Genomic DNA, 17,455 nt, shown 5'->3' on the forward strand with positions numbered 1-17,455 from the left:
AGGTTCGCGTCTCCGCTCCTCCACATGCAGCTGCTGGGTGACCTTGGGCCAGTCACACTTCCTTGAAGTCTCTCAGCCCCACTCACCTCCCAGAGTGTTTGTTGTGGGGGAGGAAGGGAAAGGAGAATGTTAGCCGCTTTGAGACTCCTTAAAGGGAGTGAAAGGCGGGATATCAAATCCAAACTCTTCTTCTTCTTCTTCTAGTTCACAGCATTGTCTTCATAGAGTGCTGTATTTACATCCCCTTTGACCAAAATGTTTTCATATGTGTCATGGGAACAGTTTTCAAAGTCAGCATGGAGCTGCTGAATACCAAATTAGAGCTGGTCCCAAGGGATTTCCTTGTGAGAGTAGGTTTTAAATGATATATTCTGATATTTCCTGTTCTCTGCAAGGCTAGTGGCAACTGAGGAATTATCACTCTATGGTTCTTAATGTTATAAAATGCAAAGCCCATCTAAGATAGCTTCTTCGTATACCTCAGGGGGTGGTATATAAATCTAAAAAATCTAATAAATCATAATAATAGCAGTCTGGACACAAGACACCTACTATGCCTTGCCCTGTGGTTGCTCAAACCTTGTGAATCACAATTGCTGGCTTAGCCTAGAAATCCCAGCCAAAAATGGGAGATCACTGACTGTAGGAGTACGGACCCTTATTTCCATCCATTGAAACAAATGTGGAGGCTATGCAATTCCGCAAGGGAAAAGACACGAGAGCTTCATGGCCAAAAGGTTCATGTTACATTCTCAGTCATTCAGTACCTCTCTCTTGTACTTTTAGTTGCAACCCGCTATACTTTTGTGATTGTAAACACCGTTTGATATGCAGGAACACTTCTTCAGGATATAAATGGCCTGCAAAACAGGAAACCTGATTTATATTCGCTTAGCAAAATGGGTCTTTATTTAATGTGATTCAAATTACCTTAATTCAAATGAGCCAACCCCTGAGCCCTTGCACGTTGTTGGTGTGGAACCGTGTTGATTTGCATCCACACAAAGCAGTGTTGCAACTTTTATTTTCCCTCTTCTCTTCTGCCCTTGGCAGAGAACGATGAAATTCAACAGACGTCCTCATCAAAAATGCACATTACAATATGCATTTTTACCTACATCAACAAGGTTATAGATATTTATGGCATGGTTCCATTTTCCATCTCCTTCACAACGTGTGCTTTTGTGCTCTGCAACCCTGCCAGTTATGAGTCTTGTTTTTCAGCCAATATCTATCATCTATCTATCTATCTATCATCTATCTATCTATCATCTATCTATCTATCTATATCTATCTCTATCTATCTATTATCTATCTATCTATCTATCATCTATCTATCTATCTATCTATCTATCTATATCTATCTCTATCTATCTATTATCTATCTATCTATCTCTATCTATCATCTATCTATCTATTTATCTATATCTATCTATCGATCTATCGATCTATCGATCTATCTCTATCATCTATCTATCTATCTATCATCTATCTATCATCTATCTATCATCTATCTATCTATCTATCTATCATCTATCTATCTATCATCTATCTTTCTATCCTATTAACTCCAGCAAGCATGGTCAGATGGTTAGGGATGGTGAGAGCTGCTGTCCAATAACATTTAGCAGTATTCATTTCTGGCAGGAAGCTCCCAATTTACGTGAGGGTTACGTTCCAAGGCACCATGCGTTTAAGCGAAATCATGTATAGTTGAAAAAAACCATTGATAACACCTGCAAACCCCCTATTCTGCCCCTGCTCCAACCCTGTTCCCCCCTTTTTTGCGATGTTTTGGGGTCATTTCTGGGTTCAGAGTGACGCATGTGCACACAAACTCACATGTATCAGATGCACCTAAAATGGTCGCTGCCTGTATTGATCTAGCAGCACCTTGAAGAACCTGGGTTCCTGATGTTCTCCTGAACTATTAATTAATTTTAATAATGCTACATAGTTTTATGGTCCAGGTGCTCTCTCTTCTTTACTATTTTTTAAATCTTGCCACATAGTGAGGAAATGACATTCTCAGGAAAAAACAGCAATTTGGCTCTGAAAAGAATTGTGCTTCTTCTTCCTTTCCTTTTCCTTTCTAACCTCTACTTAGGTTACAAAATGGTTCCACTATGTGCTTTTGACACCATATAATCAATCAGCACGGAAGCACACCAAGACATCGTCTTCAGATTATCCCAATACTATGCTTTTTGTATTTCTCCCTCTTTTCTTTTCAACTCCCCTTTTGACCTCTGCTGACGAAAGCGAGAATGCATATTTATCTTTCTGATTCTCTCTTTCAGGGTAGAAAACACAAACAGCACAATAACTGCACTTTGGAACAAAGCATTTAGCAACTAGGGATGGACAAATCGATCGACTTCCGGTTCTCTCTATTTTTCATATTTCCAAACTTAAGTTCCATTCATCGCATCAGTTTGTTTCTTTGCTTGCTTGTTTTTTTTAAAAAAAATCGCTCATGAAAATGTTTATTATTATAACCTTTCTTTATTAAATTTGTATACCACCCTTCACCCGAAGATCTCAGGGTGCTTCACAGCATAAAAATATAAGATAAAAACACAAAATACATAATAAACACAAGAAAACAATACCCTGCTCCCACAGCACATTTAAAAGGGCATCAGATGTCAAAGGGCATCAGGCCTATTTGATGACGAACATTTTCTCCTGGCATCTAAAGGTACCAGATGAGTCTCCCTGGGGAAGAGCATTCCACAAATACGAAGCCACTGCAGAAAAGGCACAGTCTCATGTTGCCACCTCTTGTGGAGGAGGAACATGAAGAAGGGCCTCTGAAGATGATTGCAGGATCTGGGTTTGTTCATATGAGGAGAAGCAGTTCTTGAGGTATTACAGTCCTGAGCCATTTAGGGATTTATAAGTTAAAACCAGCACTTTGAATTGGGCTCAGAAACTGGCAAGTCAGGCCAAGATCAGTGTAATATGCAACCGTTTTGCCTCAGTGAGCAACCAAACCGTCTTCAGAGGCAGCCCTACAAATAACATGTTGTAATCTAACCTAGAGGTTACCAGAGCATAGATGATAAAAGTCCCTGTTCAGATAGGAGCAAACTTGGGCCACTAGTCAAAGCTGACTGAGTGCCACTGAGGCCACCAGAAACTCAATGATCCAGGAGTACCCCCAAATACTCGCTCCTTCATGGAGAATATAACCCCATTAAGAGCAGGCAATCTCTCAGCCATCTGATCTAGGGAACCACCCACTAACAGTGCCTCAATCTTATCTGTATTGATCTGCAGTTTGTTGGCTCTCTTCCAGTCCGTTGCTGAGGCAAAACATTGGTCCAGCACATCCACTGCCTCACCTGCAGATGTAAAGGAGAAGTAGAGTTGTGTGTCATCAGCATATTGCTGACAACACACTCCAAAACTCTGGGTGACTCTGCTCAGCAGTTTCATGTGGATATAAAATCAAACCCTGAGAGGGCCAAAGAGAGCTTCCCAAGCATCCACCTCACCTCTGGAAACAACCACCTAATTTGGACCAGAACCACTTCAAACCAGTGCCACCCACCCCTAACTTGGGCAGCCACTCTAGAAGGATACCATAGTCCATATCAAAAGCTGCTGAGAGGTTGAGGAGAACTAACAAGGACAGTTAATTCCTCTCCTGACAGAAATCTTCCTACAGGGTGCCCAAAGCAGTTTCTGTGACAAAACTGGGCCTAAACCCTGACTGAAATGGATCTAGAAAATCAGTTTCCTCCAACAGACCTGGATCTGGTCAGAGAACCTTGCCCAAGATAGTCTGTTCAGGTGTTCCATTACTAGAATGCTCATCCCTGTTCTCTGTATGTGAGTCCATTCACATGAGAATGGAAACACCTCCATGAGAGAAAAAATATACTTATTATGGATTATTATGGAGAGAATTGGCAGATGGGCAAACTCACATAGTCACACAAATTATCTAGCCTCAACCTTTGCATAATTTGTACAGCAAGGTTTCAGCTGGCAGTTTTCCATTTTTAGACTGTTTCAAGATGCTGAATGGGTTCATTAATCACTGTAAGCATAGCAGTGAATCACTAAACTAATCATGCTAACGGCTCCCCACATACACACAAACATATCCATGATTTTTGAACTGGCAAAATACAGCATATTGGGCAAATTCATCATGGATGTCTGCCTGATATTACACTGATTGTGCAGACAAGCCTTTGCATCTGTTTAATTCTTAATTAACTAGACACTGCAATGATGATTAGCTGATGGCCACTGCCTCAGATGGCTTTAAAAGAGGATTAGGCATTCAGGCGATCACAGTGTGATTTGTTTGTATGTGTGACAGGTGGGTGGAGGGAATTGTTGGGTCAGATTAGCCAAATTGATTCATATACTTTTGGGGGGATAAATCATTGTCTTCTTGTGCTGTATATATGGTAAAGGAAAGCCATACCAGGGTGAAGGAGTCCTTCTTTGCTTGTCCCCGTGCTACTTTAAGTTTGTTGATTAACTTTTCTAGTAGGGCAGTTTTGTCAGTACACCTTTCAACCGATGTGCAGCGACTGGACTCAGTAACTGGTTCTGCCTCGACTGGGCTAGGTGACTGGAGCACTTTCAGAGACCTTCCAATCCTGGAAAACAGGTTCCAGTGCACTGGACTCACAAATGTTCATTGTGAGCACCAGACTCATGCAGAGTATAAATAACACAGAAACTAGCAGTGAAGCATAACTCCTTTTATTTCTAATAGCTACTACAAACTAAAGAACTACTGGCTTGCCATGAGTGTTACAGCTCCCACTCAGCCATCTAGTCACTACATAGGGAAGACTTTCTCCACACACAGAGTCAGGCAGTCATTCAGGAGTGGAAGAGTAGAAGAGCAGTTTCCGCCCCCTCCTTTCTCAAAACATCAGATCAGAAGATTCTTGCAAAGGGAGAGGTGAAAATATCAACAGGTTTCCCATACATTTTGGTACCAGTGGTCTATGTTTGCTCCTGATAGGTCTTGCATTGTGCATGTGTGTTTTTGTCCTGGAGGATATTTAATAGGGCTAGTTCTGTGGTTGCTTCTATTACCTGTTTTGTTATTCTGGAGATTTCCCGCAATACTGATACCCAAAAGCAATGAACCTTGAGGCATTTCCACCACATTTGGAGATATGTACCTATGGAGGTGCAGCCTCTTCAGCATTTAGCTGAGGTTCCTGGATGTATCAGTGCCAGCTTCTGTGGTGTTAGGTACCATCTATAGATGTCCTGGGGGCTAACCGAGAGGTGAGGTCCAAGTCCAGTCCATGGTCGATGGTGCGATATGGAGGCTCTCCGTCAAAGCTGTAGCTGGGTCCAAGGCAGGGAGTTGGGTGGGGTCAGGAACTCTGGCAGAAGAGCAGGACAGGGTGCAGGCAGAAACAGGCTAGCAACAACGTTGCTCCCGCAGGCTGGGGCTGACTGGCTTTTATCTGCCCTGAGGCATAGGGTGGTCCCGGTCCACAGGTGACTTGCCTCTCCTGGCCTGGAGGCAAGCACTCCTCCTGCAGGAACTTAGTTCCCTCTGCCTCTCTGCCCTGAGCCTCTGCAGCTCAGGAGAGGCTGGAGGGTTACCGGACCCAGAGGCAACCTCCTCTTCCCCTGACAGGGCTGAGAGTGGAGCACCTGCAGGCAATGGGTTCTGCATCACCTCAGGGGCCAGAGCAGACTCAGCTGATGCCTGCACCAGAGGATCCAGCACAGGTGAGGACCCTTCAGGCTCATGCCCCAGCCCTGGCTCAGCTGGTTCTAGAGGCGGGGACTCCTGTGCAGGCTGGGATTCCTCAGGTTCAGCCTCTGAGTCAAATCCCAGGCCATCACAATAGATAAGTTTCAGAGTGAATTCTCTTTTGGCTGAGATAGATTTAAATGGTAGTTTGAAGCATATTTTTGACAGAATTTATTTTGTATCCTATGTCATGCTCCCATTGATCTTTAATAATGGGGGGGGGGTGTACTATCTTGAAGTAGTATTTTATATAATGTAGATACCATCCCTTTGCTCTGTTCCTCTGTTGTTAGGAGGAGTTTCTCAAAGTTAGTCAATGGCCTGATGATGCTGGGTTGTCGAAGACTTGTACAGTGGTACCTCGGGTTACAGATGCTTCAGGTTACAGATGCTTCAGGTTACAGACTCTGCTAACCCAGAAATAGTACCTCGGGCTAAGACCTTTTTTAAAAGAAGATATTTATTAAGATTTTCAAAGTTAATACAGTAAAGAAAAAAGAATCAAAAAGAAAAAAGAAAAAAATACCAAAAAGTAGAAAAATACAAAAAAATTTAAAAACACATAAAGTTCACAATAGTTATTTTTCATTAACATATTTCCCCGACCTCCTCATACCTCCCTTTTTTGTATTCCAGTTCAAATTATTAGTTCAGCAAATCCTTGTCAGTAATTCTTAACCTAATTCCACACCTTCCCCCCCCCTATCCCTCAAAACATTACAGCTGGAAACCACTTAAATTCTATCCGACATCATTCTAACATTCATTAATTTTACAATATTTCTGTAAATAGTCCTTAAATTTCTTCCAATCTTCTTCCGCCGACTCTTCTCCCTGGTCACGGATTCTGCCAGTCATTTCTGCCAATCCCATATAGTCAATCATCTTCAACTGCCATTCTTCCAGAGTGGGTAAATCCTGTGTCTTCCAATACTTTGCGATAAGTATTCTTGCTGCTGTTGTAGCATACATAAAGAAAGTTCTATCCTTCTTTGACAGCGATTGGCCGACTATGCCCAGAAGAAAGGCCTCTGGTTTCTTCAGGAAGGTATATTTAAATACCTTTTTCAATTCATTATAAATCATTTCCCAGAAAGCCTTAATCCTTGGGCATGTCCACCAAAGGTGAAAGAATGTACCTTCATTTTCTTTACATTTCCAGCATTTATTGTCGGGCAAGTGATAAATTGTTGCCAGCTTGACTGGGGTCTTGTACCACCTGTATATCATTTTCATAATATTCTCTCTTAAGGCATTACATGCCGTAAATTTCATACCTGTGGTCCACAACTGTTCCCAGTCAGCAAACATGATGTTATGTCCAACATCTTGTGCCCATTTAATCATAGCATATTTGACCGTCTCATCCTGAGTATTCCATTTCAACAGCAAGTTATACATCTTTGACAAAATCTTAGTTTTAGGTTCTAACAATTCTGTTTCCAATTTTGACTTTTCCACCTGGAAGCCGATTTTCTTATCTGAATTGTATTCCTCCATTATCTGATGATAATGAAGCCAATCTCGCACTTTATCTTTTAGTTTCTCGAAACTCTGCAATTTCAATTTGTCTCCTTCCTGTTCCAAAATTTCCCAATATTTCGGCCATTTGGCCTCCATATTGAGCTTTTTCTGTGCTTTCGCTTCCATTGGTGACAACCACCTTGGGGTTTTATTTTCCAATAAATCCTTATATCTAATCCAAACATTAAACATTGCTTTCCTGACAATATGGTTTTTAAATGCTTTATGTGCTTTAACCTTGTCATACCACAAATATGCATGCCACCCAAAAACGTTGTTGAAACCTTCTAAATCCAAAATGTCTGTATTCTCAAGAAGCAGCCAGTCTTTCAGCCAGCAAAATGCTGCTGATTCATAATAAAGTTTAAAGTCTGGCAGGGCAAATCCACCCCTTTCCTTTACATCCGTTAATATCTTAAATTTTATTCTAGGCTTCTTGCCTTGCCAGACAAATCTAGAAATATCTTTCTGCCACTTCTTGAAACAGTCCATCTTGTCCACAATTTGCAATGTTTGAAACAAAAACAACATTCTAGGCAGTACATTCATCTTTATAGCTGCGATTTGGCCCAACAAGGAAAGCTTCAAATTTGACCAAATTTCTAAATCTTTTTTCACTTCTGTCCAACATTTTTCATAGTTATCTTTAAACAAATTCCCATTTTTGGCTGTCATATTAATCCCCAGGTATTTCACTTTCTTAACCACAGTCAAACCTGTTTCATTCTGAAACCTCTCTCTTTCAATCAATGTTAAATTTTTCTCTAACACCTTAGTTTTTGCCTTCTTCAATTTGAATCCTGCCACCTGACCAAACTCTTGAATTAGTTCCAAAACCCTTTTAGTACTAGATTCTGGCTCCTGTAATGTTAAGACTAAGTCATCTGCAAATGCTCTCAATTTGTACTGTTTGGCTCCGACCTGTATACCTTTAACCAACCGGTCCCTTCTGATCATGTTCAGCAGGACCTCCAGGACCGATATAAAAAGCAATGGGGAAATTGGGCACCCCTGTCGTGTCCCTATTTCAATCTTAAATTCTTCCGTAACCACGTTATTTACAATTAATTTGGCCTTTTGTTCAGAATATATTGCACCTATACCGTTCTCAAAACCTTGACCCACCCCCATACCCTGTAGGTTCTTTTTCATAAAACTCCAAGAGATGTTGTCAAAAGCTTTCTCCACATCCACAAATATCAGAACTGCTTTAGTGTTTATATTCACTTCTAACTTTTCCAAAATGTCAATTATGTTCCTCAAATTGTCAGATAGATGTCTTCCCGGAAGAAAGCCCGCTTGATCCTTATGAATCTCTTCCATCAGTACTTTTTTCAGTCTCTTAGCCAAAATGTCAGCAAAAATTTTGTAATCCACATTTAATAAGGATATGGGACGGTAGTTCTTAAGTTGAGTCTTTTCAGTCTCTGTTTTCGGTATGAGTGTAATATAAGCCTCTTTCCACGACTCTGGTGCCCTTTTCCCTTCCAAAATTTCATTGCAGACTTCCTTCAAAGGTTGTAATAACCACTCTTTCAAAGATCCATAATATCTGGAAGTCAGCCCATCCGGTCCTGGAGACTTGCCTAGTTGCATATTTTGAATGGCACCTTCTATCTCCTGGTCAGATATTTTGCAATTCAACATTAGTTTGCTTTCTTGTGAGATTTTTTGTAATCCATTTGTTTTCAAAAAACGATCAATGTCCATTTCATTCTGTGGCCCTTGTGCATATAGTTGTTTGAAGTACTTCTGGAAGCAGTTTCTAATCTCGTTTGGATTATGTATGTCTTTTCCTTCTACTTCCAAATTTGTGGTGGTATTTAATTTTTGTCTTTTTTTCAATTGCCAAGCCAGTAGTTTCCCACATTTATTCGCTGATTCAAATGTCTTCTGTTTCATTTGTTTAATTTTCCATTCTATTTCCTGATTCATCAATTCCATATATTGTATTTGATAGAGTTTTATTTCTCTCAAAATCTCCTGTGACTTTGGCTTTACTCTCAATTTTTTCTCCCCTTCTTTTATTTTCTCCAAAATTTTATCTTTTTTCTCATTTCAACTTCTCTTCTTTATTGCATTCTGTTGTATCAAGAACCCTCTCATCACAGCTTTACTTGCACCCGAGATTACTCTTTTTTCAACATTTGTTGACATATTTATTTCAAAGTAATCTCTCAAAGTTTTTTGGGCCTTCTTATATACTTCATCTCTAAATAAAGTGTCATTCATCCTCCATCTAAAGGTGCCGGTTGTTGTTTGCTTCATCTCCATCTTTACAGCATTATGGTCAGAGCAAGTTTTAGGGCAGATTTCCACTTTCTTTATCTTTGGTGCCATTCCTCTAGTAATCCAAATTTGGTCAATTCTAGTCCATGCCATCTTAGCTTCAGAGAAGAAAGTTCCCTCTCTCCCCAGGGGGTTCTTAGTTCTCCAGATGTCAATCAAGTCCATATTGTCAGTCAATTCAAAGAAAGTTTTTGGTAATCTACCATCTTTAGTGACTACCTGTTTTTGTGCCTTGTCCATGTTTGTAGATACGACTCCATTCATATCCCCCATCAGAATTATATTGTAGTCCATATAGTCCAAAAGAGTCTCATGCAACTTCTTAAAAAATTCAGATTTCCCCTCGTTCGGTGCATAGACCCCTACAATCAGAAATTTCTCTCCTTGAAGTTGAATTTCAATTGCCAAATATCTTCCTTGTTCATCTTTAAAAATTAATTTCGGTAGTAATTTCTCCTTTCCGTATATCACCACTCCTCTCTTTTTGACCTTATCAGACGAAATAAACTCTTGTCCCAATCTTTTGTTAATAAGTATTTTCCTGTGTAGCCTCATTACATGTGTTTCCTGTAGACATATCAAGTCCAATTGTTCTTTTCTTAATATATGAAAAACACCTTTTCTCTTTCGAGGGGAATTAAGTCCATTACAGTTCCAACTTAAAAGTTGCAGAGCCATGATAAGTTACTTATTTTTCCTCCAACTGCGCCAAGTTCTTCTTCTTCTTCTGTAGGTGGTTTATTTTTCCCTGGGCCAAGGAGTCCAAATGATAAGTTTGCTATGTCTAAAATTCCTTTTCCTGATGCACTTGGCTCCTCACCAGATTCCGCTTCCTTCTGTAAATCCTCCTCGTGGTCTTTCAAAAACTTGTCTTTATCATTCACTCGGGCTCGGGCTAAGAACTTTGCTTCAGGATGAAAACAGAAATCATGTGGCGGTGGCACAGCGGCAGCAGGAGGCCCCATTAGCTAAAGTGATGTTTCAGGTTAAGAACGGACCTGCGGAACGAATTAAGTACTTAACCCGAGGTACCACTATACAGTAGTTGGTGGTGGATCAGCCCAAGGTATTGGAGTGTCCCATAGTTTCTTGCATTTCCCATGTTATACTATATGTACTTTTTCTTGTTTGTTTGTTTTGTAACACAAGTAAATCTTTAATAAAAACCAGTTTTTAAAAAGAGGATTAGGCAAATTCAAAGAGGATACCACTATCAAAGGCTATTGGCCAAAATGGAGGCTATGCTGCATCTCCAAGAACCTCCATGGGCTTCCCATAGGCATCTGGTTGGCTGCTGTGAGAACAGAAATCTGGACTAGATGGGCTATTGGCTTGACCCAGCAGGGTTCATCTTATCTTCTGGTCATATCATACTAGTTACAAGACACATTTTAGAGTTCCAAGATGCATTCCCTTTCCTCACTGACTCCATTTTTCAATTGTTTGATTTCTGCAGTCAAGCGCACTTTTAACATGGGCAAGAACCTGGACTCCAGTCCGTCTGTCAGCGGACCTCCCGTGAGAAATTGCAGTGGACATATAAGCAGCTGCAACATGGAGACCAACATTTCCTATGTGGGTTTCTACCTCCATCAGCCACTCGTGGCTGCAGTCTTCATCATCTCCTACCTTCTCATCTTCCTCCTGTGCATGATTGGCAATGGAGTGGTGTGTTTCATCGTGCTGAGGAGCAAACATATGCGCACTGTCACCAACCTCTTCATCCTGAACCTCGCTGTCAGTGACCTGCTGGTGGGGATATTTTGCATGCCCACTACCTTAGTGGATAACATCATATCAGGTAAATCTTGTCTCTAGCTTGTATCCAATGAAGTCATGGAAGAGGAATCACCATTGATCATTGGCCATGCTGGCTAGGGCTGATGGGGGTTGGGACTCCAGCAATATCTGTAGGGCCATAGATTCCCATCCATGGACAACATCATACTCAGATCCATCCCTGACCATTGGCAATTCTGGCCGGGGATGATAGGAGTTGGAGTCCAGCAACATCTGAAGGTCCATAATTTTCCCACCATGAACAACGTCATACTCATAGCAGACCACGACCAGCATTCCAAACCCTAGGTCAGGGTGAGGATTGTGTTGCCCTCCAGGTTTTGCTGGATTCCCATTCCCATCATCACTGACCACTGGCCATGCCAGCTAGGGCTGTTGGGAATTGGAGTCCAACAACATCTGGAGGGCCACAGATTCCCCATCCCTGAACTAAGTCATACTTAAAACAGACTCTTGAAAACAGTGCCACAAACTAGTCATGACTTAATGCATAGTAGATCCACTGAAAGTAATGGATCTGACACAGGCTGCATTTAGACAGCACTTTATTTCATTTTCCTGGCATTTCCTTACCCGATAATTTGCATTTTTTTATGTGCTCTTTCACACAGCATAAAAGGCACCTCTGGAAAACTACTGGAAATTTAGCATTCATTTTTGTATTATTTACTTCCATGAAAAAACCCATTTGCAGCCCCATTAGCCTGGAAAATCATGTGAGTTCTGCAGTGTAATTTCACATGATGCAAAAAAATATTCCTGTAGTATTCCAGCATAGAGTACTTTCCCACTGTTTAAAATCTAATGCAACATGATGATATATCAATCAAAAAACCATGCTTATGTAATCCAGCAGGTCTTGCAGTGTAAAAAGAATGTTAGAATCCAGGATAGAAGCACTAGGACTTCAACTAGGAGAACTAATGCAATAATCCACAAGTTGGGTTCATTAATTTCTGTGGTTCATAGTAAAATTTTGTTGAATACCGCCCATTGATTTTAGTGGGAACTAAAAGACCCTCTCACCCTCAACTTCATATGCAGACAAGGACTGTGTATATTTAAACATACCTGACAAGCACCCAGTTTAGCCCCAATGTGTCCTTTCCTTTTGATATGCTATGAAAGCAGTTTCAATATCTGATAACCATTTTCTTTTCAAACTCCAGGATGGCCCTTTGGGAATATTGCCTGCAAGATGAACGGAATGGTCCAGGGAATATCTGTCTCAGCTTCTGTCTTCACTTTAGTGGCAATTGCAGTCGACAGGTATGTCTCTGTAACAGCCTGGAAATGGATATGGAACACATAAAATGTCAGTTGTACCAATTGTCCAAGGTTGCTGTCTTTGTAAGCCTCTTCAGTTATTGTGCAATTATGCGCTTGTGCAGTAGCATCAGGAAGAAATCCGGTGGGACAAGACAGCACAATTATGCAGTGGTGAGCTTGTTGCTCTGTGAAGGCGCTTTCAGAACATGTGGGGGTTTGTGGCCTTCTTTCGACTGATGTGAGAGACTTCCTCCGCAAACCTATTGTGATTCAAGCTTTACGGGAAAAGAGGCACAGAGAGAGAAGAGGTGGGGATTCCAGGCCTAGCAGAGTAAATGTACAGTTTAGCAGGACACAGAGTTTATGACTAAGGAGCCTTAGCATCAGGATGGAGCTCATGAGGTCTTAGGCTCCACCCATGACATTTCTACATTGGAACATCGGAAGTTGCCATATACTGAATCAGACCATTGTTCCATGCTGGTTAGCATTGGGTCCTCGAGGTTTCAGGCAGAGGACATTCTCAGGCCTACCTGGAGATGCTGGGGATTAAACTGGGACCTTGTGTATGCGAGCCTGATGTGCCATCACAGCTCTTCCTCTAATCACATACCAGCTTGGAAAGACACGTATCCAAGAGCAAGGCTGGGAGGAGGGGTGAGAGAGAAATTTGATAAATAAATTAAATAAACCAGCCATGGTAGCTTGTCCAATCATAGCAGAAAGTTCTGGGCTAGATGGTCCAATGATCTGGGTCTGTGTCTCATCTTTGATGTAGTGCTAAACCCAGGCCAGCCAATTTGATGTCCTTCAGAAGTTGTAAGACTTCAACTCCCACATTGTTGTTTAGTCGTTTAGTCGTATCCGACTCTTTGTGACCCCATGGACCAGAGCACGCCAGGCACTCCTGTCTTCCAGTGCCTCCCGCAGTTTGGTCAAACCCATGTTAGTAGCTTCAAGAACACTGTCCAACCATCTCGTCCTCAGTCGTCCCCTTCTCCTTGTGCCCTCAATCTTTCCCAACAGCAGGGTCTTTTCCAGGGAGTCTTCTCTTCTCATGAGGTGGCCAAAGTATTGGAGCCTCAGCTTCAGGATCTGTCCTTCCAGTGAGCACTCAGGGCCGATTTCCTTAAGAATGGATCGGTTTGATCTTCTTGCAGTCCATGGGACTCTCAAGAGTCTTCTCCAGCATCATAATTCAAAAGCATCAATTCTTCTGCGATCAGCCTTCTTTATGGTCCAGCTCTCACTTCCGTACATCACTACAGGGAAAACCATAGCTTGAACTCTACGGACCTTTGTTGGCAAGGTGATGTCTCTGCTTTTTAAGATGCTGTCTAGGTTTGTCGTTGCTTTTCTCCCAAGAAGCAGACGTATTTTAATTTTGTGACTGCTGTCGCCATCTGCAGCGAAGCCAAGAAAGTAAAATCTCTCACTGCCTCCATTTCTTCCCCTTCTATTTGCCAGGACCAGTGGCCATGATCTTAGTTTTTTTGATGTTGAGCTTCTGACCATATTTTGCGTTCTCCTTTTTCACCCTCATTAAGACACGACAAGGCAGTGATCCATGAAGGAGACGGCTCTCACATAGTTTCTGGCAATTGGCCATGTTTGCTGAGATGGGTGGGTGCTGTAGTCCAACAACCTCTGAAGAGTACCATATTGGCTACCCATACACAAAACCATAGTTTAGTGCTGGTTATGTATGGCTTCTTCACACCCCTCACTTCCTCTGGTTTTTATATTTGTTGAAAGCAGAGCCCACTCCAATTTCCCTCACACCAACCTGACTGAACAATTTTCAGTACTGGCCACAATAACCTTTATTATTAATATTTTCCAGGTTCTGTTAACTTCATAGCATCTTCTTTTAGTCTTCTTTTTTCAAAATAAAAATCTGCCATTTTAGTGATCATTGTTTTATGACCATAGGCTAATGGCCCTGGAAATGCTAATAGGCAGAATACAAGTGCCCCAAAATAAATAATTGGAAATAACCCATATGATCAACCACCCACTCACGGGCGGATTCCTAGGATTTGATTCAACTAGTCAGTCCTGCTAGTGGAAGCCCCACTTCCTGCTTTCCCTTCTCTCCTTTTCCTTTGGAAAATAGCTAGAATGCTTCAGCAAATTCTTCTTCCTGCAGCCTACAAAGCACCCAGTGGATAAGATAATACTGTTCTTACGGGCTGGGTACAGTACAGAGTCTTCAAAATCATGGAACACTCTGGTAGGTGGAGAGTACCTGTACTGATCACTGACACGCTCCTCCTTTTTGCTGCCAGAATAAGGGAAGGACTCTAATTCACTGCTAAAGCATCTGTTTTGCATACAGAAGGACTTAGATTCAATTCCTGGCATCTCCTGGTAAGGCTGAGAATGTCCCCTGTCTGTCCAAAATCCCAGAGAGACACTGTCAGTGTAGACAGTACTGAACGAGGTGCATCAATATATGGCAACTTCCTATTTTCCACCAAGGAGACACGTTGAGAATATGAGACATGCAGAACGGAAACCTTGTCTGTTTATGAACTTAGAGGTGTTTTTATCTCTTCCTTGCAGGTTCCGCTCCATTGTTTACCCTTTCAAGCAGAAGCTCACCATCTGGACAGCGGTTGTCATCATAGTTGTCATCTGGGTCCTGGCCATTGCCATCATGTGCCCGTCTGCCGTGATGTTGAAGGTGGAAGAATCCCGGCATTTCCGAGTGTTGCTCGGTTACGGCAACAGAACCAGCCCCATATACTGGTGCCGGGAGGACTGGCCGAACCAGGACATGAGGAAGATCTATACAACCGTGCTCTTTGCCAACATCTACCTGGCCCCTCTGTCCCTCATTGTCATCATGTATGCCCGGATTGGGATCACGCTCTTCAACACCTCGTTGCCTGCCTCTGGGAAGCAGGGCCAGGAGCGCCACTCTGTCTGCAGGAAGAAGCTGAAGGTCATCAAGATGCTCATCATCGTGGCATTGCTTTTCATCCTCTCCTGGCTGCCCTTGTGGACCTTGGCGATGCTCTCCGACTACGCTGACCTGAACGAGGAACAGCTGCAGGTCATCAACATCTACATCTACCCATTCGCTCACTGGCTGGCCTTCTTCAACAGTAGCATCAACCCCATCATCTATGGCTTTTTCAACGAGAACTTCCGGCGAGGCTTCCAGGCAGTTTTCCGGCTTCAGCTCTGCTCTGGGGATGGGATGCCCAGGGAAACCTACTCCCAGCGTGGACAGAGCAATGCCATTTTGCCAGCAGCTGATCCGCAGGAGCCGGAGCATAGCCTTACATCAGCGATGATGGGGAAGTCAACTCAGAAAGGGAACTGGATGGACAAGACGCAGGTTTTGATGATGGAGAACCTCGAACAGGTTTCCAACAACAATGGTGTTAAGCAGGACCTGCTATAAACTACCTCAGCCGTTTGGTTTTGCCAAAAGAGCCATGATATTCAAGCCCTATCTGGCAAAAACATCTGCAGCTGTTTTAGGACTTTCTTGCTTGTACAGTGTATATACGTTTTTGTAATTACATCTGATGGTTAGGGGGTCAGGGGGCGAAGTGGTTTCCTATGCCAGTACAAACCAGGAATGTTTATATCATAAGCTAGAAATGATATTTGGACCATCTCACTGGAGTAGTCTCAAAGTCCTGACTCTAAGGGAGCTCTGGATCTTAGCAGGATGCAGCCTGTTGCAAAACCTATCAGTGTAAGCTTGACCAGCTTTTATCTAAGACATACTGTCAGTTAGAAGGCCAACACCCTTCAGACTGGGAAATATTTCCTGTTGAAAAGGCAATCCTGGGTCACTCAAAACAATCAAAACTCCTGGATATGCCCTAACACTCCATGGCCTTAACATAAACATTTACCTCTTTTATTAATTATTTTAGAATATATATTTTAGGTCACTTACATGGAAGGTACCATCACCCTGAGAATTCCCTTAGCTCAGGGATGTCCCTTAGTCCATGGCCCTCTGAATGTTGTGAAGGCTACAAATCCCAGCATTCCTGACCATTGTGCTGGCTGGGACTGGTGGGAGTTGAACAACATCTGGAGGGGGACAGGCTCCCCAGTCTTGCCTTAGCTGGGACTGGGATCTTGCTCCTGACAAAGATGGAAGCGAGGACACTTTTTACTGAATAACATTAAAGCTCTCTCTCTCACACACACACGTGCTTGCACATGGATGCTTGTATTCATATTTGAGTTGCTATCCTGAACGTTAAGGTTGGGTAGCACCAGTGGCGTAGTGTGGGTTGCCAGTGCCCAGGGCCATGCGGAAGGCTGGCTGGGTGGGAGGGAAACAGATGGAGTACACATGCACATTCAACTGCCCAAAGGTATCCACGTCACCCAAGAGATCGCAGTTGTAGAGATAAGAAAAGAGGAGTCGTTACGTTGTCTGGAGTAGACACTTCCTGGTTTGCATGGAGAAGCTGTTCTCAATGGAGCTCAGCGATGGAAGCACACAACTGTATTGAGACAGTACCGGGTGTTGAAATTTTGCACCCAGGGCAAGCGCACCTGTGGGGCCTCCCCCCCACGCTGTGCCACTGGTTAGCACCTGTTATTAGGAACAAATGGGTCATTGAAATTAAGCAATCTGCTACCAGCTTACCTCTGTGTAGCTGTCACAGTAACTCATTGCAGTACATCAAATATGCCAGTTTCAGAACAAAGGGGAAAAAATAAAACCCACCTTGACATTTGAGAAGATCCAACACAGTTCTAGGTACTTAAGCTCCCTCTCTTCCATATGAGTGATCTAAACCTCCAGAAAGGAAGATTGATAGATCAATGTATTACCCAAACATC

General features: G+C 42.4%; 1 protein-coding gene across 1 annotated transcript in view; it reads left to right on the forward strand.

Annotated features, from left to right (window-relative positions):
• The window catches only part of NPFFR2 (neuropeptide FF receptor 2), a 50,627-nt gene extending 34,051 nt beyond the window's left edge, over nucleotides 1-16,576 (forward strand). Inside the window, exons 2-4 of the mRNA XM_053404497.1 lie at nucleotides 11,019-11,363; nucleotides 12,532-12,631; nucleotides 15,197-16,576. Of these exons, the coding sequence (XP_053260472.1) occupies nucleotides 11,036-11,363; nucleotides 12,532-12,631; nucleotides 15,197-16,043 (1,275 nt within the window). The 5' untranslated portion in view covers nucleotides 11,019-11,035 and the 3' untranslated portion in view covers nucleotides 16,044-16,576. The remainder of the gene's footprint in view (nucleotides 1-11,018; nucleotides 11,364-12,531; nucleotides 12,632-15,196) is intronic.
• Nucleotides 16,577-17,455: the final 879 nt, after the last annotated feature.

Source organism: Podarcis raffonei, chromosome 9 (genome assembly GCF_027172205.1).
Source record: "Podarcis raffonei isolate rPodRaf1 chromosome 9, rPodRaf1.pri, whole genome shotgun sequence".
NCBI classification, from domain to species: Eukaryota; Metazoa; Chordata; class Lepidosauria; order Squamata; family Lacertidae; genus Podarcis; species Podarcis raffonei.